Here is a 22034-nt window from a genome sequence, read left to right as displayed (position 1 = left end):
GACCTATTATAGTAATGTCAGTTAGTCATTCCGATGTATTACTAGCATACCGTTTTAAGTGATTCCGCCCGGTCAAGCATTATATATGTTGAGGACCATCGGACGGCCATGTCATTCTTGAGATGTACGGGATGTGTATATCTTGAACTTGGAGGATGGCTACGCTGAATATCAAGGAATATTTCCTTCCGCTTTGATGATGATCGCTCCTAAACGTGACATGGAAACACTGTAGCCTGTATGTGGTAATCCATAGGCTTACCTTGATTGAGATCGTTCGAATCAGCCCAATCTCATCTCGCTGGGTTTCCGATTCATCGAGTAGAAGATCTTGCTCAGGATGGGCCGGGTCGTAGTACTTGGATTTGCTGTATGTATTCAGAAGCAATTGGGTTGCAAGATTAACGACATGAGCAATACATCTAGACGTCAATTAGCCTCTGTTCAGACCAATGCTTATAATCCCTACGCTTACCGTATATGCTGTTCATAGCGGTCAAAGGAATATCCATCATCGCGCATGCATTGGGCAAAATTATCGAGCATTGTGATGTTATTTGACGCATTATCACATGTAATATATCCCACCTAACGTGCATTAATTACCATGTATAGTGTAATGGCGGGGCGTCGTCATAGATAACACTTACTTTGCGTTGGATCTGTACCCGGGCAACAACTTTATAGAGGGCTTGACCGAGGCGCCTACCGTTGTGGGAATTATTGAGCTGCGTGAAGCCAATGAGTGCCATGCCCATCCTCCAGACACCTGGCCGCTCCTCCTCGATCCAATGAGCCGTGACCGCAAAGTAAGCATCAACGTTTGACGCCTGCCAGCAATCGCACGTCAAGCTCACACGGCCCTTGACCATCTCACTCTACTCTCGCAGGATTAGACTAGACGTTAGCTTGAAATGATGGACTTACGTTGACACGGTCTCGTATCTTCGTCAGAGAACGTTTGAAGGTATCCATGATTTGTTGGCGTGTCATCTTGCGTGTAAGGTGCTTGACTCCGTTCGTTGCGCGGGCAGCAGTATCAATCATGCTTCAAAATGATGGGTGTTCGAGGGCTTGTATAGGCTATAGTGCATTAGATAGCAAGTAACTTTGTAGACCGAGTAGATGTACATACCAAGTCATTCTCTACCAGCCAGTGAATCGCCGCCTCGTGATATAAATGGTCACTATATGGTAGAGCGCATGTTGGCATCTCCTTGAGATGTGGCTCCAATGTTTTCTGCCGGCTCGCTGCCTTCTTTTCGCGAATCTGAGCACGATACTTGGGCAGTTTTGGTTCGAAGTCATTTGCCGCACACCAATCCATGTATGCTGCCTAAAAAATGATACCCTGTGAGAAGATTACCGTACCAACTTAGGGTACGTACCCGGTGGTTTGACTCCACATGTCTACGCAGTGTACTGACATCAGCGACGAATGATGGTTGCTCGTCGCCATGCTTTCTAATGCAGGTAACGTGAGGATATGGCTTGATTATACATGTATCATATAACCGCTCACCTAGGGCATTTTATGCACCGTCGCCGTCTCCTCTTCCCATCTGAGGTCTGGGTCTCGAATGCTTCAGAGAAGAACACTTGAATGTCGCGGCTACTGTCTTCCCGTTGTTTCCGGGGAGCTTCATCATTGATGTCCTGGACGCTGATATCCTTCAGGAAGCCGTCTTCATCGACTTCTTCAGTTACTAAAGCTAGGTGATGAGGTGTTAGGCTGCATTACAAGAACGAACATAATCTTACCAGGTCGTGGCTTCGCAACAGGCTTTTGTCGTTTTGAGGCCGTACTTGATGTCGGTGGTATAGGATCTTTGTCAGATTCTGCGTCAATGGCAGTGTGGGCTCGTTTGCGCTTGCTGGCCCGCACTGACCCGGGAGTATCTGGGACGACGTGAGGGAGCAAAGCAAAGGCGTGTGAGATGAATTGACCCATGTTCGCTGTCATTCCCATGATCATCTGAATCCCCCTCTATGTCCATAGGCTCCTGGGAAGTTGATGGTGGACCATCATGGGAAGCCGCATCCTCGGCTTCTTCTTGTGCTCGTCGAAGAGCCTCTGCTTCCCGCGCTTTTTGAATGGCCTCTGCTTGAGCAGCCTTGTGCGAGGACAACTGTTTCTCGCCAACATTCGCAGGATCTAGCACCCGTGCAGATGCTTTACCGGAACACTTAGAGTGTGGTTCTACACCGGTGCCAGTGGCCATACTTCCTAGATAAATTTAGTACGCCAACAAAGTATTGTTGACCCACCAGAATGGCTATACAGTTGATCGGAAATCTCCGCGTCAAACTTTGAGGCCCGCGTCAAGGCCTCAGGCTTCGGGCCTCCAAATTGTTGCACCCAGCCCTGAGCCTACCAAAGCCTGCGATACGGCTTAGCTGGGCCGGGCTCAACTCAGGCTGGGTATGGCAAGGCTCCGGGCTTTGAGCCTGGCCTGGCACATCACTAATTGTAGCTGCAGTATCCTTCCTGCGACCGAGCGTTCACGTCCGCCGCATCGGCCAGCCGCACTAGAACGGTGAGTTTATTTTCATAACTCGATCATGTTCTCACTCTCATCGCACTGATCCTTGATCTACCAGCTGCTCCGAGAAGGTTGTGAAGAGGTGGTGGAAGACAAAGGCGGGCGAATGAGTAGTATAAGTAGCATATAGCACTTGTATATGTAGAGTATAAATTCTATGATAGGTTGTGTGGCAAGCCGTGTGGTGTGTGTGGCGTCACAATCTTGCGCGTGGATTTGTGCGAATCGATTGTGACGCCACACAAGTCTGGGAGCGTGGGATGCATAGTGCCACGCGCATCACGCCTCTGCCGTTTTGGTGATGAAGGTCTCCAAGCCAGCGTATTCTGGTCATTGAGCGGCCGACGACGTCCATTCATGCCACTCCGATCCAAGGCAAGGCCATGACCTGCGACAATGTCAAGGTTCGTCTGCCCTCACTTCAGCTTCCTCTCTTCCTCTCTTGCTGCGAAACTGAAGGCTTTTCGTCAAGAACAGGGCCAAAAAAACCGACCACACGCATACCTTCCAAACGGAGGAATTGTTCGATCAGTCTCAGTCAGGTTCACCCTAGCCGATTTCCCACAAGGTGAACCTGTTGGTTCTAGGAGCCTGCTGTCGTTGAACAACTATCAGAAGAAACTCCTCTGGACTCCGATCTTCAAACTATTGAGGATGAGGAAGGAGTTGGATCCGATGATAGTATAACCTGCGAGGAAAACGAGAGCGACTCAGATAATGAGTCGCTTGAGACAGGTGACATCGCAGTCGAGATATTAGAACGCGAAGAAGTTTCCGACGATGGCAACGAGTTGGATTTAAATGAGTTAGATGGAAGCTCGGGTTCAGACGAAAGCCTAGATAGGGTGTCGGCGCTGTCTACGCTCCTTGCTTGAACGTCGGTTATACTCCAGAAAGCACCATGTGTTGCCGTCGACGAAATGCTGAGGGGTAGACTAAGTAGGCGACGCGAGTGGTATTGTCAATGTCAACTGTGGCCATTACCTGCTTTCCTGCGTAGGAAAAAGAAGCCTTGGCAAGCATTGCAGCCGCTTTGCATTTTCGAAGATCTGAATGATAGGGAGATACGATGCGAAGCGGGCTAACATGTCAACCCAGTGTATCCCAAGTTGACTCGACTCGATTCGTGGAGGGGGGCGCTGCCCGTTGGCGCCCGCGTAGTATCGACTTCGGAGCAATGAGTACCTGTATTCCAACTTCGGGGCGGTTGACTTACCTCCCTTCGCGTTTTCCTCTCGGCGCATTCCTATTCCCTCTCCTTCTTGGCCATTCTCAATACACGCATCTTCTACCCTTGGTCGCGTGCTGCGAGTTGATCGCAGCGAGAAAGACATGTCAAATATGAAGGATTAAACAACTTTAATGTTGCTCCAATAAGGCTTGTGTTTTTGCCTCCTACCAACGAGCGAAGTTCAAACTACGAGGACATGAGTAAGCATCTTCATGATGTCCTGTGGTATACTCACCTTGCCTCCACCGCCTACCCTTCAGCCACTTCTTGATTCACCAACTAGCGAAGTGCCTCCAGCCCAGAGCTGCATCGAGCAGGCTTCACATGTCACGCCGTCAGCCTCGTTTCTGTCTTTGTGGATCCTCATGATAAACGTCGTGTAGACCCACCTGCGCCGTCGAAATAGTCGTCGACCTGACAGTGGATCGGGTAGCACACCTGTCAGCATCACATTGAACCCTGAGGACTACCGGTTGCCATCCAGAGTAAGCAGCCGCCCCTTCCCATGCTGCTCGTTCACACTGAGTGCGTCCTAATCACTTCTCGTGTTGAAACTTTGTGTGGGCTAAGTCGTTGAGCTGCTATTTCATCTGAACCTATTCGGTGTTTCCTCCGTCGAACCTCTCAGCGCACGCATGCCGGACTTCGAGAGAGCGTGGATTTGGTAGCCAAATTTGGAACTGAGTATCGAGAGAGCCCCATCTGGGAGATCGGAAAAGGACGTGATTGCAACTGACTGGAGCGCCTGATGCCGAGTTCGATTTCGCTCGTATTCATACGGCGGGAGCACAGGAGTTGGCGGTCCATTGTTACTTGTCCACTAGACACTAACCCACTCGATGTTTCGACACTTGCGACCCCAAAGCTGCCTCGTGCGGACCCCGCTGGATCCAGTTGCTTCGCTTTGGTTGTACTTCAACGAGGGCTATCTCAAGCCGCTCCTAGCTAGCTATCGACCACTGAGACCCCCACGACATTGGGCGGGTTTCAATCACTTCGTATCCATCCGCCAACTTGTCTCTGCGGAATCGATGCTACCCATCCCCGGTCTCGAATGATATGCGTTCGAAATCGAAGATCTTCAAAGTGGGAACGAGCCAGAAAAGCGACTCAACGAACTCTTGATTGTCGTCGCAAACGAGGCCGGCTCGCAAGTACTCGACTTTGGTTTGCCGGAGGAAGATCGCAGACTCGGCCACTATATCCCCAATTTTCACCCAATGCTGCAGTTAACATAGGATGTCAACCTCCAGATATGTACGTGTGCCAACTAATTGACCTACATCCGAAAAGATGTTGAAATGCTTGATCTCTTGGAATAACCCAGCGCGCTTGATCATAGTCACTAGATGAGTACCCGAGGATGTGATGTTAAGTGATTGGACACTCTAAATTTATCTCGAAGCGTAGAGTCGGTCGCTCCAAAGGCTAGCAGTGCGGTGACTTGGCTAGGAGAGAGGCGGAGCCTATCTGAGGAACCTGTCTATCTGCAAGGACACTCGGTGCAAAGTCAAATGAGGCGTACTGCAGTTGTCAGAGGAGGCGTAATGCGGTGGGGGCCAGGGGTATAGATCGTATAGAACTGTCGGGCATCATATGCAGGTAGTGATCCGAGGAAGTCCGCAAAGGGAATGGGGTCCTTTACGATGGAAGGATACGAAAGGCGGGTTGTACTGGTGATTTGGCAAGTTGCATCGACGACTGGAGGCATGAGCACCACACCATGGTAAAATACGTCGAGGTACTTCAAGTTGCGTAAGGAAAGTAAAGGGCAGCGGTTAAGGGTGCTTCTTCTGGGAGTGGCTCCTGCATGTGAACTTGCCATTGAGTGAGGGAGTGTTCGAACAACGCCAGCCAAACGGCCATCCTCTTTCGTGATTGTTCGATGGGACTGGTCGACAAAATGGGAGATTCCCGCCCCCGTCCTGGCGTCAACGATTTCCACTTCCTTGTAAAGCACTGCTTCGACACTCCCCTTCATAGAATGCGAGATGTATAACATTGGAGCGAGTTCGCTCTGATTGAGGTACTCGAATACGTGAATCCATGTTTCTGGCGACAAAGTGAAGGTCATCTGCAGCCGAACTTGTCAGTCAGAGTGAGTCTGTGGTCTACTACAAGGGATGTCACCTCAAGATGAAGGTCTGAGGCTTATGAGTTGCTCAGTACTCAGTACCCAATACTCAGTATCCATCAGAATTTTAGACGCTGGCACTGAAAGTTGAACGTTTGAGCTCCGACCAAAACTCCGACGCTCTAACGTGGTTTTGGGCGCGTGGATTCTGTCAGAGGAAACAACTCTGTTGGGCAATGCTACACTACGCGATCACAACCCGACCAGGAATTAATGTCGAACGACCCGTCCGAGAAATGGAGGATCGCTGGACGAACACTATGATGAGTCTCAAGTTCGCGTATCCCGCGCCGCTTAGGATATAGCAGCCATGGAGGCTCTATTCCGGGTTGACGTGTTAGCCCGCTTCGCATCGTATCTCCCTATCATTCAGATCTTCGAAAATGCAAAGCGGCTGCAAATGCTTTCCAAGGCTTCTTTTTCCTACGCAGGAAAGTAGGTAACGGCTACAGTTGACATTGACAATATCACTCGCATAGCCTACTTAGCCTACCCCTCAGCATTTCGTCGACGGCAACACATGGTGCGTTCTGGAGTATAACCGACGTTCAAGCAAGGAGCGTAGACAGCGCCGACACTTCATGATGCATCCCATCTAGGCTTTCGCCAAGCCACCGGTAGTGGCCAATCTACCCACTCTCAAAAGATAATGAACAATAGGACATTGTGGTTGTGGCCATTCGATGAATGAAGCAAGACCGTCACATGATCCCTCCATCGAACTACTTTACCACCGTACCATCCACTTCCCTCTCATTCAACAACCACGACCATCACCTATATTCCCACCGCGAGTCAACAGCTATGCCCTCGTTCTCCGACCTTCCACAAGAGACGGTGCTGGAACTCGCGAAGTTCATGCCCACCAGTTCTTGTTTAGCACTGTCGCGGACATGCAGCACCCTGCATAACACTCTGACGCCATTTCTTTACATCAACGTCAATGTAACCTCAAAGCCTTCTCAGCTACTGCACCCCATTAGCACCCTCGAGCTGTTCTACGCGAAGATGCTGAAAAACAAGGAGAACCACCGTTTGGTGAAGACACTTGCGGTCTCCTGGGCTGGCCGGTCTCTCAAGAAAAGGGAGCAAGAGATGATCGCGCTACTCATCGACATTCTGCCTAACCTCAAGGTGTTCCAATTTGACAACTTCGCAACGGTCGTTCCTGAGGATATACGACAGCACAACGTGCAGGGGACGGATTTGACCTCACCGGACCTCCCGGCTCGCAGACTGCAAATCCACCAGTCTCGTTACCCAACCCGCGACCGGCTCGTGCCGCTGGCATCGCCTTCCCTCGTGCAGCTCGTTTGGAGTGATATGCGTTCCCCGCCAGAATATTTCGCGGACTTCGCCCGTCCTCTCCATCATATCAAGACCTTGCGCCTTCATCCTATGCACTACATCCTTTGTGATCGTCTCGATCACACTGTCCTCCCGCACTTGGAGAACGTTAGTGCACATTTGCCCGTGGCGCTCGGCTTGCTCCATGGTAGACATATTCGGCGGCTCAGGACCTCGCTCAGCTATTACTATGCAGATGACGGACGTTGCAGCCCCAAAACATTCCGGAGTGTCAGAGTGCTATCCCTACGCTCGGCAACATTGTCGCCGGAAACACAGAGAGTGTTTCTTGCGAGGATAGAGAATCTGGAAATTCTGGACATCGAGGTGAGTACTGCTTTCTCCGTGGACTGAGGGACGCATCTGACTTCATACGCTCGATTCCAGACCATGCACCCCGTCGATTCCTCCATCGTACCTTTCGGCACCAAGTTGAAGTTCCTCCGGATCTCCTCGAACGTCTTCATCACGCGCGACGTCATCGACCAATTGTTCGATGACATCCCGACTTTGGAATGCATTGAGTGGGCGATGGAATACAAAATGTACACCAGCTCGCCCGGCAAGCCCTTCTATTACGGAACTAGGAAGTATCGCGATGTCCCCGGATATCAAAACGTGCAGTGGATGTGTCCACTCGACGAGGAGTGGCTGGGAAATTGGAAGGAGGATGTTCGTCCCGTTACGGTGACTGGTCGAGGCACACTGGTGAAGTTTTGGAATCACCCTCAATACATTTGAATCACCCACTTTGATTTCTGTTTTGTTACACATGTAAAATGTACATTGTATGATCATTATGAAATAGTATGCCCATATGCAACGCTCTGCAGCATCCGGCCATTTTTCAGCGCCATGACCCTACTCGGAGGGCAGGCCTTGAAAGTTATGGTGGTGGTTGAGGCACGCACCCATCGCCCAAATCCATTGAAGTCTCCACATACAAACCCCCTTTGATCTCTCGTCAATGCATCAAGATTCTTGTCCATATCAGAGCTCAATGTGAGTTTCCCGTCCTCCAGCTGTCAGCCAACCATCACCTCATCATTTATGATCTTTATGATCATATTGTGTTTGTACTTGCGTACTCAGAGGAACGAAGAATCATAGAATCACGTACAAAACATACAGGAAGAGTCCGATTCCCACAAACATAGGCCGATATCGCTAACATCCAAAAGGTAACCAAGAATACACTAAGCACAAGTAATCACCAGGAATCGTCAAAGAGAGGTAGAGTACATCTGTTATATATCAAGCCTCGGATCGGGTATGAACAGAGCTTGCAGGGAAGCTCTGCTTCATCCCCGCATCGTCCTCCATCTCGGTGGTGATATCGACTTGGATGCGCTTCATGGGCACGCTCCCAATGGTCTGCACCTGATCAGACCTCGAGAATGCCGTAGAGCTGGCACTCTTTTGTATAGCCCGGAGCTTGATGCGGATGGTGATAGCGTTAAACGTGATGCCCTAAACATATAAACAATACATCAATCAGCGTCCCTCCACAAAACTAGCTGGCAGAGGACACAGGGCGTACCACCGTAGGCGTCACCAGCTCCATCAACACATACTGCGCATTCGCATTCCTCGAATACAGCGCCAGCAGCACGCCCTCCACGATGAGCTGCAGCGCCGCCGATTCGATCAGGATGCGCACGACGGGCAGCAGGGCGTTCTCCGTCCTGTACTGCGCCGACTGCGCGGATGTCCTCCAGATTCTGAAGGCCATTAGGGTGGTGGTGATGACGTTCTGCACGACGGCGATGGAGTAGAAGGCTTCGAGCCATGGTTTGAGGCGCGGGTCGAAGATGGTTTCGGTGGGCTCGACTTGTGTGTAGTGCGCGCAGACGGTGTAGCCGGAGACTGTTGGCGGGCAGGGGCAGTGTCAGATGAATGGGATATGATTATGAAGACACCTGGAGCAGTACCTATGCTACCTACGAGGAGCAAGAGAGGGAGGGCGATGATCCGCCAGTCGCTGTTCCACAATATGAAGCACCTGTATATCTAGAACACGCGACGTGCATCAGATGCGGACCACAGGGCCTACGATGCGATTAGCAAATCCAAATACCCACCCCAGCGGCGTTCCCGAGAATCTCCTGCGTTGCGTAGAGCGTGTCCTTCAGAATATGGTCCCACATGCGCATGTTCCCCAGATACGCTAGGGCGCCGCCTCGGGCGCCAGCGTGCACCGCGAAGCCCTGCAGCAGGCGGAACGCGTTCATGGCGAGGTGCCAGGTGGATATGAAGAACATCACGCAGGATATGCCGACCATCACCTGCGATGCATACGAACTCAGCTCGACTCAGAATCACACAATCATCGGCGCACGGGGGAGGAGGGGACTCACTCTACCGTGGATATCATTTCGGTGGCCACTGCCGGAATTGAACAGCAGAGTCCCGCAGAAGAGACACAGGAAGAATCCTGACGGTAGTCGAACATCAAATCGGCAGGCAGGCATCCATGACGGAGAACCAACCGTATGCGAGTGCCTAAAAGGATCGTAAGCTCGACGGTGTAGCGGGATCACCTTCTACGCACCTCTAACCACGCCGCAAGCAAGAACGTCATGTCGAGGGGCAACTGCGCCATTTTGCGGTGAATCGTCTTACTCGATTTACGCTGCTGTCGTTAGGAGCTCAAGAGACGAGGTGTCCATCCCCGCCAGCCCAGCAGCCTTCTTATAAGTAGTGTAGTTCTTGATTTGTACCGTCCCAGTTGGAGTCGAGCTTCGTCCAGCCGCGGAGAAATTTCGACGTTTCTCGCCCAATTCAGATGTTGTCCCTGTGCCCAACTCCTGTGTCCAACTGCCTATGCGCGTGAGTATGAGTGCTCGCAGGACCAGAACCGCCGACAAACATCTGTCAAATAACATTGTCGTTCGGTGGATCGCGAAGCCCTCGACGCATTTCAGGGACCTAGGGTGGGGACTGATAAGCAAGTATCATTGAGTGTCTGCTGACGACCGATAGCTCATGACGAAACACCCATCAGGTATCATGCAAGCCGCACTTCCTTGATGTGACACGCGAACACAAGTATTCAAATCAACCATCTAGACTCGCGGCGAGACGGCGTCGTGGAGTCGTATGAAGGTCACTGAACTATGGCATTGCTATTAGTATAGATAGAAGCAACGCAAATGATGAAACACTTGTGCACGACATGCAGTATCAGAAGGAGAATTTGATTTGTACGGGAGACGTTGACCGGATGTGGTACCGAAGATGCGACGAACTGCGAAGGCCCTGCAGATTCACATTCACACAGTCTTACGGCCATTTATATCTCGTTATGTCGAACTATACAGTAGCTAGCAATAAAGCCTTTCTTGGACAGCAGCGAGTTACTTCATTTGCGCACCTTTTCGATGATCCCCTCATCTCAACGCATTTCGTAGACAGGGACCAGACGCGCAACGGGATGCACCCTCGAAATCTAGTTCCCGGATGCGCTTCTGCACCAAGTGTTCTCGCACGAACACACCGAGGAGCATGCCTGGTGTGTCTCTTCCAGCAACGGTAGATCCATTAGTTACGCAACGAACAAGACGCCGCATCACGACATATCGGAAAGAGCTGCAATCTCGTGAGGACATCGACGGGCCTTGGTTTCTCCTAATTAGGGTTTGTTAGACTGAACGGCCAGCTCGAGAACGAAGACGCGCCGTGTGGTCGGTACTTTCCCTCATACAAGTCAATTAAACATGCGGTCACATGAACATGCATCGAAAGGACTTCGACTGCAACTGGCCGAATGGATCGTTCCTGGGGGCTCTGATATCGACATCCGCCACGTTTTCGCCGCCTCCACATGGTTCTATAGTTATAGATAGACGTGAATATACAATGGTGATTCAGGTAAGCATGGCTCACCTGGTGAGGGGCCGTTACTACTGATCATCTCTGAAAGTCTGAAGGTCCTGGGATCCCGCACAACAGCAGCCGGTCCCCGCGTCATGACGCATGATCCCCGCAAATGATAATCTTTTAGCACCAGATCCTAGGTCCAGCGTTCCTGCGCGGCGCAGGCTTCAGCTTCAGGCTTCGCAAAATAAGGGTCAAGATTAGGTATAAGCGCTGTATCTGCCTATTTGGGTCAAGGCGTCTTCGCGAGGCTGCCTGCGTGCCAGCTGCCTCCCCGTCAGCGCAATCGTCAGCCAAACGCATAGGTATACGGCTGCAGCAGGACCTCCATACACATACTCCAAAACCTTTTGTGCATAGCTGCACGAGGGCAGAAACGTCGAAACACTGAAAGTGTTGGAAGACGGTGACGTTGAGATGTTGAAGGTGGAGTGTTAGAGTGTGCGAGAATAAAGATGATAAGGATAAAGATGGAGAGACATCCTCTCGACGTCCTCTCGTGTCCCTCTCGTGTCCCTTGGTGGTCAAGAAGTCCGGAATAGAGCTTCGAGCCTCCATGGTCCCTGGCTACATGGCTGGCATACCCTAATCCTAAGCGGCGCGGTGTGTTGGTGAGGGTCGTTTTCGCCTGAACCCTGGCACCTGGCACCTGGCACCTTGCGGGGTCGCCACGAGACGAGACGAAACTTGCACTCACTTACTCACGAATCGCACATTGGTATTGCACGTTAATATTGGCCGCCAGGAAGACCAGACTGGCGGGGGCGGACGTGCGACAAGCGACGTGCATCTCACTCCATACTCCATCACTCTAACGCGTTCAGCGTTCGACAGCAACAACAGCGTCTGGGTATCAGAATAGTCTTCTCGCGTCGCGTCGAGTCCTTCTCCAAGTCTCGTTAGATTTGTACCGGCTTCGTTGCGTCGTTGGGCGCGCAGATTCGATGCGGCATAATTATAAATCATCAAATCCTTTCTTTGACTTTGACTTTGCCTTTGGCTTCGCAGATTGGATTGCGCGGTGGAGATCTGAGACAGTCTCCGTACCCAACTCCCTCCGCACCCGACTCCCACCGCCAACGCCTCAAGGCCACGCGCACGGAGGAGTGGTACGATTATGCTCGTGGGTCGCCGTCCCGCCGTCCGACTGGCTCTGCGTCCCGTCCTCCAGGCATCAATGCATCACGCCCCATCCTCCCATTCTCCATCATCCCTCCATCATCCTCCACATTCCATCCTACAGGCACCAATCCTCCAGGCACCAAGGCGACGGGCGTCCTCAAAGGGCGAGATCAAAGCGGAGGTACCACCGCACGCATATGCATGCGAACTAGGAGATGTGGTACTGGCCATGGCAGGTAGCGAGATAGCAGTTGAGAGAATCAGTTCAGGATTCGAGCGAGCGTCCATGGGCTCTGACGCGGACGAGGTAAGTTGTGAGTCGGAGGCATAGAGCCGTCGTGTCTACGTCAACCACGCGCACATATGTAGGCGGATGATATGCGATATGCAGTGAAGGGTACTTGACAGACTTGTAGAGGAATTGTCTGGCGCGAATGATCGATAATCAATCCACATGTCGTGTTGGGGGGGCATTGGTGGGCATTGAGGAGCAAAGTCAAAGCCGAAAGTCAGAGTACTTGGTAAGCCTCGCACTTCTTCCTCTCCAATCCACCCCTAAAGGCCTCATCAATCCATCTCGCCCTCATCACACCCCCGGACTCCCCCCAACCAACTAACCATCGGTATCTCCCACTCCGTCCAGCCGTCGCTCTGAACCCCTCACCGCCATCCACCTTTACCTCTACGTTCACGTTATCATCATCATCATCATCATCATCTCCGCATAACCAGTTACCAGTTAAGTATCTTAAGGGCAGCCCCGTTCTTACGCTGACGGTCCTCAACGTTCAAGCTTCAGGCCTCGGGTCAAGGTATCCATGTACATGGTCGACTGCCGATGCAGATTCATCGTCACCATGATATCGTCACACTCACGTTTGTTTTGTTTCGTATTTTATCGCACTTGCATGCAGCGTGTGCGTATTTCGCCCCGCCTCGATTCCCCGGGATGGGTTTTGGGGTTTAGCGCAGGCGTATCGTTGACATTTGATATTCGAGAAACGATGTAAAGGAGGGGTAGAATGGGCGCGGAGCTTTCTTTGGACGATTGTGCGTGGGCCCCCGGGGAGAAGAATAAGAATGAATGCGCCTCCATTATGGCCTACGCTCTCAACGAGGTCGACCATCCTGTCCGCCCGTGGCCTTCGAACAAAGGAGCGCGCCACTCTGCGATGCTCCCAGCACGACGCGTCCGTCTATTTAACACTGTGCTCCTCGACCACATATCCCTGCCTCCTGCTGCCTCTGTCTTTACTAATGGCGCCTTCAAACAACAACAGCAATAAAGCCTCCCTGCGACCTGTGACTCTGACTCCTGTCGTTGACGAGAACGTCTCTGGCCGCGCACGCAGTACCATCGCGCCATCTTCGAAATCAGGTGGCAAGAGTACGAACACCGCGAGCGCGAATTCGAAGCCGCTTTCAGCAACTGGGAGGCTGAACGAGTTCATTTGGCCTTCGCAGCGAACACCCACAGCTGCCTCAGCGGAGAAAAGCGCGGAAGGTGGGGACAAGACCCCGAGGGGGAAGACGAAGGAGCGCGGCGAGAATGCCAGGACCTCTCCTGCTTTCCGAACCACAGGAATCTCCACTTACAAACAAGTTGAGCCTCCCGACCAGGCTCTGAATGCATCTGTGAACATAGCTGCGGGCCACTTCGAGTGCAAGGATGGTGACAAGATGCACGCAAAGCGCAAGGCGGGGAAAGACGACGTCAATGCCTTTGCATGTCGCGTCGGTATTGCTACCGAAGATACTTGTCACCAAACTTCGTCTCCAACAAAGCGGCCACGAGGGGGCCAGACACCTACCACTATCGCGGGTGAATTCACAGTAGAATTGGGACCAGAAGTACGAACCTATACAAAGATTGCTTTAGACGTGAGCATCAAAGCACGCTGCAGGCGGGGCAAGCGCTGACATCTGGATGTTTCGCAGATCTACGGATGCTCCCACTGCGACCAGATAGTCGTCGGGAGGGACAAGTCCGCGCATGGCTGGCACTGTTGGAAGGGGGATGCTGGTACGCGGTGCGAGCTCTGCGGACACGTGTCAGTGGTCTTCTCCTTCTCCCCTCTCCCCCCTCTACGTTCCCTCCCGTGTCAGTGCTCACTGACGACCCGGCTGTGATGTAGCTCGTACGACCGCAGGAAAGACGGGCTCGATAGCCACAAGAAATGGGCGATATGCGGGGCGAAGCGCATGGACTATGCGCGGTCGCTGGCCCAGCTCCGGTCTGCGGTTCCGCGAAGGATGAGAGTGCAGGCAGCTATCGAGCGCGAGCGCAAGAACGCCGGTGCGGCCGATAGGTCCTGCGCAGCCGCTGTTCATGACGATGAAGGAGTTGCCGAGGAGGACCGGTACCATGGAGCTTATAGTGAAGACTTGGAGGGTGATGATGGAGAAGGATGCACTGATGAAGAAGGGGATGACGGGGACTCGGCCGCTACTGGTGGAGAACAGGAGCACGACGTGAGCACGCCGTCATGGGACGCTGACGAGGTCCGTGGGATCCGGTACGAGGACTATATACTTGAAGATCGTCCGTGAGCCGTCGTTCCCGCGTCCCCGCACCCTGACTTCATCACCTCCCGTCGTCTCCTTTTCTCTTATTTTCTATTTTCTTACTCTGTACATCATCGGCATATCTGTTTTGGCATACGTCTCCCGTTGAGTAAAGAGTAATGAAGAAGTATTAGCCTTGGCACCTGGGTTTCTTCGTCAGTACTTATACTCGGTTCAGTCAATTTGCGACTTACATGGATCAAAGAACGCCCTTCACGAGATTCTGGGCACCGAAATAGAATAAAGGTAATGAACCCAAGAAGCCGCAAATATGCGCACCAGAAAGCATAGAAGTAATTGTGAGAATTTCTTCACCGCATCTGAATTGGGGCTCGCGACGAGCAATGACGCCAACTGATCAAATCATATGAGCCTCGGGCACAAAATATTGCTGAGGGGGCATACCTGAGGATCGAGAGGGAACTCTCCAATCATGGAGCCCAATGGTGTCAAATTTTCATCCTCGTCAAGGGCTTTCAAGAAAGTCAATGACTCTATCCCTGCATTAATGTCTCGGGAGTAGATGTATCCACGTAATCAAACCGGGCGAGATCCTATAGGATGATGTCAGGCGACAAGAGAAGGCGAGCATATGTCTGACCTTGACTTAAATACCAAGCTTCACAAGCTGAAGTACCATGCCACTAGGACACGTCTGCTCTTCGAGCGACATGAAATGCTGTGCTTGCATACCGATGATTTCCCCCATATCGTATCACCGGTTTTTCGAATTTGGGATCCCATATACTCATCCATTCCAATAGCATCGCAGTTGATGACGATTCGACAATATCATAACGGACGGCCGTATGACGGGCACGGCAATGACCCCCACCAATGAACTCGTCCCTACATCAGCAAGCCGGAAGCTAACTGTCCCTCAGCAGCAAAAAGACACGCAAACGGAAAGATAACCAACAAGTTGCCACACCTCGGACCTATTCTGTACAAATCATCGTGGATGGAATAATACAGTGACTAGGCCCACCCGTCGAATCCTTGGATATCTTGCGCCCCGAATTCTTTAGGGGACGGCTGATAGTCGTTGTATGGTGTTTCTGACTCGTTGTCTTTCTCCTGGAAGGTAGTCACTGGCGAGGCCAGGCCCGCCTCCGCCATCTCAATCTGACGCCCAACCTTTTTCCTATGAACATTGTTCCCTCCGTCTTCGGTTTCGACATCGTCCCGTCTGTGTTCGGTCTCGACACTCTCCCTCCCATATTCGAACTCGACATGATCAACTCCCTTGACTGTGACATACACGGTGACATCCTTGACGTGGATGTACATACCCTTGCGCCACGTATCCTCCGCGTTCCTGCACACAATGACCTCCCATCCCGAGCGATTCCACCTGCCATCCTTGAACGACTTAGTCAAGGTGAACCAACTGTTGGATCCCCCATTGTGACTCGATACGAACGCCTGGAACCGCTTGCTTGATGCGTTTCTGATGAGGACGCAGTCGCCGATGTAGGGCTGGGAAGATGGGCGTCGATGGCGCGTATTTGGACCCCCAGAGTCGAGGTCGAATTCTGGCAACAGAGGCATAATTACGGTGCTAATTGCAGCGCAGCTGTCTCGTCCATACTCGATGCGAATGTCGTCGGGACCATGGATCGTGATGTAGACGGTGACGTCCTTGATATACATGTAGACGCCCTTGCGCCATGTGTCCTTCTCATTTCTGAAGACTATTACATCCCACCCAGAGCGTCCCCATCTGCCGGACTTGAAGGAGTCGGCCAAGGTGTGCCAGGCGGCGCTACCTCCGTTATCGTTGGAGATGAAGGCTTGAAACTTGTGCTTTGACAGGTTTTTTATGAAGACGCAGTCCCCGATGTACTATGGATGCAAGATCAATGGTGGTAAATGAAGCAATTATTCTCTAGGCTGCGCACCGTCATGGGGGTATCTGCGGGGTGAGGGAACAGACTCGAGCGTGAGCGAAGCCTTTAACTGATAGTGCTATTGTTGCTGCGGGAACTCTAATATCATCCTCGTTGCCTGTATTCTTTCTCACGGCGAGCTCGTAACTTCACCTGATTCACGAGAGAAGCTTCTTAGGAACTCGTGATCTTGACGGCGCAGGTTCTTCTACATTCTTCGAGTGATTTATCGCTCTGGGAGTTCACCATCCGAGCCGTTGCTAGTGGCAAACTTGTCTGCAAAAATTTAGGTCGTGAAAGCCCGTCGTAGGAAATGGAAGCCACGTACGTTCTTGCTTGACTCTAACAGAGGTATTTGTCCTTTTTCCCGACCCTACTCATCAAGCATCAAGTCCTACGTCTTACGAGCATGTAGGCTGTGTGCTTTGAAGATCTGGGGTAGGTTCAACGAGTCTAGCCGAAGATAGAGAAGTCAGTTGAATGAGTACAGAATGAACCATATTACCAAATGTTACTCACGGCGCATGTAAGGGACATAGTTCTTCTACTGCGGAGAATCCGATAGACAATTTAAGGCCAGTTTTTGTCGGCATACAAAGCAGGACCAGGCAGATAGTCAGATAGTCAGATTGACAGCGCCGTGGGCAGGAAGACCGTTGCGTTCCTTCGGCAGAATGCTGCCGTCTTCCCACAGTCAGTAGAAACTCCTACAGTCAATAAAACACTCGCACAGTCACAACTGTAAGAGCAACTTGAAGTACGCCATTCATGCTCTGTCGATGTAGAAGCTCCTTGTGGTCCATCATCGAATCAAGCTCAACTATCGCGCGGTATTTTGTTTTTATGAAGATAATGCGATGGGTTACACGTTTAAAGGGACAAGCTGGATTCCTCGAATAGCACAGGTGCACGATATTTTGTTTACAATTTTTCTTACCATCAAAATGCCAGAGGCCCACCCGCTTTGCAATAATTTTACAGATGACCGGTTACGACAGCAGGACGAGTATGCGTTATCAAAGCGTTAACGCTATTTAAACGCGCCAGACCACGATGAACTGCTATGGTGCATGCCAAATTGAACATCAAAAACGCCAACCCAGCGAGGCTGAGCGTTCCAAGAACAAGATGCTTCACTGTGCACCAGGCTACGTCGACCACCTGCAGAAGAGCAGCATTACACGGACAGACGCTAAGTTTTCCAGTCCTCAGATTCGAGGAAACCACTGTCGCTACGCGATGAGAAAGGGTCGGCACGACGAAAAGAATGAACATCAAGGAGCGATACCAGTAAACACGTACAGACTACAGAACCGTCGCGGAGGGCTTAGTCGAGCTCTCCCACCACTCGGTCTTCCCATGGTCCAAAATTCTCGACTACAGAAACACACACGTCGGAAATTGAGTGAAAGCAAAGGTGTTCCCGGCAAGGCACCTACCATGGTTCGAATTCCTCACGCCGCCGACGATTCCGCCACTGATCGGTGCGGTGAAGTTGTCTCCGCGGTGGGTGTTGATGGTGAGAGTGTGGACGCGGCCTGTGATGTGGAATCGATCTGCGTCAGGCCCGACGGTGATGCTGAGCTGTTTCGTTGCGCGTTCGCCTGAGAATAAATCCAAGATACCCGGGCTAGTGGCACATCTCTGGATTGGCAAGGGCGGCTCAGAAGTGAAGGGTACGATGGGGTATCGCTGGCCGTCTGAGGAGGCTTCGTGCTCCGTCGGGCGGAACAATGCAGCGCTACGGGTGGACAAGTCGACGACCTTTGACAAAGCCTGATTTCCCAACAAAGCCTGACTTCCCAAAAGCTCAGCCAAGGAAGGAGCACCAGAAGGTATGTCGACATCGACTGATGATACTGATGTATGCAGGTGGAATGAAGAAGGGTCATGAGGGGATAGATGGTCGAGATTGACCGCAGGCAATTGAGAGTGAGACGACATCGAAAGAGAGCGGTCGGGGGGCGCGCAGATGTTGATATTGTCGCAAAGCAGGCTGAACTCCGTCGTCGTGACGTTGAACCTTGCTGGTTCTTGCGTCCAGATGGTATGCACATCCAGGTGCATTTTGTCGAGGTCTGAAGAAAGGCCTACGTCCTTTATACGGCGCCTCGTCTCTCCGTATTCGTCGCGCAGGAGGTGCCGCCATTGAGGGCTAGAAACGCGCCCCCGTCAGTTACCAGAGAGAGGAAACCCGGAGGGAGAGAGCTTACTTTACCAACAAGCATATAACTCTCTCTAGCCACTCCTTCTTCTCTTTGATCAAGACCTCGACGTGGCGGCATATCCGGATCCAGCCATCCGTGGAGAAGATACCCAGGAGTATCCACCGCAGCCCGCCCGATGTCAGCTTATCGGAAAGGCGGGCCCAGTGCTTGTTGACTTCGGCGGTCAGCTTGTCTAGGCTGTGGGGGTAGTCACGGATTTGCTCGTCGATGTAGGAGAACAGTTTGTGGGCCGCGACTTTGGGCGAGACTCGGTGGACGGTCTGCATGGTCTGTACGAGGCACCCCACTATTCGCACGAAGTCCTGTACTTGCTCTCGTAGCCTTAGGACAGAGGGACTCCCGGGAAGCTTGTGGAGGAGCTGTACTGTATCCATCAGGGACTTCATAGTGGTGAGGTAGGGTTCAGTAATTTCAACAAGGAAATCCATCGTCGTGTACGACGGTGCTGATGTAGTCCACAAGGAAGACGCAAGGTGTGTATTGGTACCGGATGGACATTTTATAGCAAGGATTTGCTGTACAGTCGTGAGGCAGCCTCATTGCGGAAGATATCAATAGCTTCTAGTCTCACGACGGAAGGCGGCAAAAGAGCCGCCAACGAATATGCAGAGACTCGTGTCCACGAGTGAGTAACGTGGGGTGCGTGCCGGGACCGTGCGTCGCATTTTGGTATCGAAGACAGTTCGAAACGAATAGGGACCTCTACAGCGAGTAAAGCTGTAGGATTATGGGTGGCATAGTAAGTTCCGGTCGATGAAGCGGAATATAAGTAACCATTGATAAAGGTTATAGGTAATCTGATAGACTGCGCGTTGGGCACGAAATCGAAACCACCAGTCGTCCGCGTCTCGACAAGGGTGGCTGAGGCTAAAAAGGGCCAATTGGAGATGTATGAGCGATGAGAGGAGATCGAAGAGGTATAGTAAGGCCGCCTGGAGAGCTGCGGGTGGACAAATCGCCTAAAGGTCGAGGTGGTAGAGAGTTATGCAGGGTGAGCCAGTGGGAGACCATGGAAGGGATTGACATAACGAGACGACTGGACGTGCGCGTGAACTACCAATCTCGTAACAACGTTGTGATGACGCGGGTACGACCGCGAGCCTGGTAGCAAGAAGGCTGAATCGTTTGCAGCTCGCTGCTTCGACCTACATATAAGAATCCACCACCGTCCACCTATTCCTCTACAACCACCTCCGACTTTCCTCTACAACTGCCTCCAACTTTCCCTCGTCCCGAAGCCTGGTGATAAGGGCTGCCGTATGACGAGTCGGGTCGACGATACGTATGAATTGGGTCTTGAACAGACTGGTGGTGAAGCTTGAAGCTTTGGAGCTTCGAAGTCTGTAAGCGCTGGCGCCGGCCCACCGTCCCGCGCCGCGAAACCTTAATGTTTGCATGGCTGCGCTTTCACTTACATATCTTCCCACCAGCAACTGATAGAGGGCCCTCGACGAAGCTCGCTCGTGCCGTAACTCGACTTGCCGCAGCTAATCGATGCAGATCGACGCAGTCACGCTTCTGAATCCCGTTGAGTTCTGTGCAGCTCCAAGGTTGTTGTTGTGAGACGCTGCGTTGGAACGAGGAGGAAACGAGGCACACCAGTGGAATCAGCAATCAGCGCAGCAAGCAGCAACGATAGCGCGACAGCTTAAAGCCTTCGCGCAGATGGTCTAGGAACTCTGGCCTACTGCCACCACAGCTCGCAGATACCACCATGATGGTATGTACTTCGGGATGTCCGCCCCGTTGCCTTCGCACCGCCGTTCTGATCGATATACTTACCGTCCTGCGGATACAGCCCTACATCGGCGACTGCGTCTTCACCAGGAACCTGTCGCCTCACAAATTCCAGGCGTTCATCTCCAGCGACACAGGGGGGATCGACCTCTGGCACAGCATCACCGACTCCTTCCAAGCGAGCAGATGGCAGCGATCTGGGTGGGAAGTCGTCGTGCTGCGGGACGAGAAGGATACATGGCGCAGGGGCGTCTACATGCGCATCAAGGACGTCTCCGTCTACATCACCATCCGCTCCACCGACGATATCGACGTCAAATACGGGCGAGACGACCTCATACCGTCGTTGGACATGTGCCTCGAGCTCGATCCGTGGGGCCCAGACGCGCTAGCGGCGACAATCCCCGGACACCGCTACAACGCTCACGCGTGCTACGCGCAGCCGTACATCGGGGAGTGCGTCCTCATCAGGTCGACGGCGAGCGAGCCGTTCCGCGCGTTCGTCTCGAACTACCAGGGCGGCAGCAACTCGTGGTTCACCCTGCGCAGCTCGTTCAGGGATGGCCGCTGGGATCGCCGGGGGTGGGAGGTCCTGGTTTGCAAGGACGGCAAGGATACGTGGCGCATGGGCGTTTACATCTATATCAAGCGCGTGACGGTATACGTTACGGTGAAGGGCGTCGGGGATGTCGAGATCGAATACGGGAGGGACGGGGCGTACAAAGATGACGGGGGAAGGATAGAGAGGGAGATGCGCGAGGCGACTCGGAGGTCGAACTTGGTGGCCGGTGTTCTCGACGCTGAGATTCTGTGTGACGACGATGAACAGCCATGTCCTAGGATCCTCAGCGACATCGACATCAAACGCTGGAGGGAGAGTGTGCGTGACTCGTATGACGCAGGCGAGGGTATTGGAAGGGAGACGAGCGAAGCAAAGTTGAACCTGCTGCAAGGAGCCGTTCAGGAGGTGGACGCCGAGACCTTATGTGGCGACTACGAGCCCTGCCCTAAGAAACTGGATATGCGAGATATCAGCGGGTTCGACTCTGATCCGTGGGCGTAGTTTCCTGGCCGCTTCCTGTAGGATATGGTCAACACGAAATGAAAAATTTCCAGGTTGCGAAGGTGAGGGAGGGGCTAGAAACAGGTCAATTGTGAACAGATGTCGCGCCGTCGGTCTCATGAGCTCAAGTGTGTAGAAACCCCTGACGAGACTCGCGTCCAGTAGTCACTTGCCTCAACGTCAATCGTTAATCCCGACGCCGTCGAGTTATATTCCTCATAATGGTACAGTGTCAAAACGGATATGCCGTCCACATTAATTCTCGCTGCATTGCCAAAGAACTAGTCAGAGCTCAGCAC

General features: G+C 52.3%; 9 protein-coding genes across 9 annotated transcripts; 4 read left to right on the top strand and 5 right to left on the bottom strand.

Moving 5' to 3' along the window:
- Positions 1-1050: 1050 nt before the first annotated feature.
- PC9H_002285 (uncharacterized protein) lies at positions 1051-1975 on the bottom strand (the record flags this gene model as incomplete). Its single annotated transcript, XM_036771926.1, has 5 exons — positions 1051-1083; positions 1136-1336; positions 1389-1464; positions 1523-1706; positions 1762-1975. 5 exons carry the CDS (start codon positions 1973-1975, stop codon positions 1051-1053), a joined length of 708 nt encoding a protein of 235 aa, XP_036626547.1.
- A 951-nt stretch (positions 1976-2926) lies between these two features.
- On the top strand, positions 2927-3418 carry PC9H_002284 (uncharacterized protein; the record flags this gene model as incomplete). Its single annotated transcript, XM_036771925.1, has 3 exons — positions 2927-2947; positions 3003-3111; positions 3159-3418. The coding sequence occupies 3 exons, from the start codon at positions 2927-2929 to the stop codon at positions 3416-3418; spliced, it is 390 nt and encodes a 129-aa protein (XP_036626546.1).
- Positions 3419-4808: 1390 nt separating this feature from the next.
- Positions 4809-5848, bottom strand: PC9H_002283 (uncharacterized protein; the record flags this gene model as incomplete). The annotated part of the gene is made up of 3 exons (XM_036771924.1): positions 4809-4997; positions 5058-5105; positions 5300-5848. 3 exons carry the CDS (start codon positions 5846-5848, stop codon positions 4809-4811), a joined length of 786 nt encoding a protein of 261 aa, XP_036626545.1.
- Positions 5849-6712: 864 nt separating this feature from the next.
- Positions 6713-7996, top strand: PC9H_002282 (uncharacterized protein; the record flags this gene model as incomplete). The annotated part of the gene is made up of 2 exons (XM_036771923.1): positions 6713-7582; positions 7643-7996. 2 exons carry the CDS (start codon positions 6713-6715, stop codon positions 7994-7996), a joined length of 1224 nt encoding a protein of 407 aa, XP_036626544.1.
- Positions 7997-8509: 513 nt separating this feature from the next.
- On the bottom strand, positions 8510-9857 carry PC9H_002281 (uncharacterized protein; the record flags this gene model as incomplete). The annotated part of the gene is made up of 7 exons (XM_036771922.1): positions 8510-8725; positions 8796-9121; positions 9187-9265; positions 9337-9540; positions 9613-9689; positions 9745-9757; positions 9807-9857. 7 exons carry the CDS (start codon positions 9855-9857, stop codon positions 8510-8512), a joined length of 966 nt encoding a protein of 321 aa, XP_036626543.1.
- A 3653-nt stretch (positions 9858-13510) lies between these two features.
- Positions 13511-14803, top strand: PC9H_002280 (uncharacterized protein; the record flags this gene model as incomplete). Its single annotated transcript, XM_036771921.1, has 3 exons — positions 13511-14134; positions 14192-14304; positions 14389-14803. The coding sequence occupies 3 exons, from the start codon at positions 13511-13513 to the stop codon at positions 14801-14803; spliced, it is 1152 nt and encodes a 383-aa protein (XP_036626542.1).
- A 993-nt stretch (positions 14804-15796) lies between these two features.
- On the bottom strand, positions 15797-16725 carry PC9H_002279 (uncharacterized protein; the record flags this gene model as incomplete). The annotated part of the gene is made up of 2 exons (XM_036771920.1): positions 15797-16663; positions 16720-16725. The coding sequence occupies 2 exons, from the start codon at positions 16723-16725 to the stop codon at positions 15797-15799; spliced, it is 873 nt and encodes a 290-aa protein (XP_036626541.1).
- Positions 16726-18034: 1309 nt separating this feature from the next.
- On the bottom strand, positions 18035-19321 carry PC9H_002278 (uncharacterized protein; the record flags this gene model as incomplete). Its single annotated transcript, XM_036771919.1, has 3 exons — positions 18035-18084; positions 18147-18862; positions 18921-19321. The coding sequence occupies 3 exons, from the start codon at positions 19319-19321 to the stop codon at positions 18035-18037; spliced, it is 1167 nt and encodes a 388-aa protein (XP_036626540.1).
- A 1328-nt stretch (positions 19322-20649) lies between these two features.
- PC9H_002277 (uncharacterized protein) lies at positions 20650-21735 on the top strand (the record flags this gene model as incomplete). The annotated part of the gene is made up of 1 exon (XM_036771918.1): positions 20650-21735. The coding sequence occupies one exon, from the start codon at positions 20650-20652 to the stop codon at positions 21733-21735; it is 1086 nt and encodes a 361-aa protein (XP_036626539.1).
- Between the last annotated feature and the right edge of the window lie 299 nt (positions 21736-22034).

This window comes from Pleurotus ostreatus (genome assembly GCF_014466165.1).
Source record: "Pleurotus ostreatus strain PC9 chromosome Unknown scaffold_10, whole genome shotgun sequence".
NCBI classification, from domain to species: domain Eukaryota; kingdom Fungi; phylum Basidiomycota; class Agaricomycetes; order Agaricales; family Pleurotaceae; genus Pleurotus; species Pleurotus ostreatus.
Note: the sequence above shows the minus strand (reverse complement) of the source record. Positions and strands in the feature narration are given on the sequence as shown.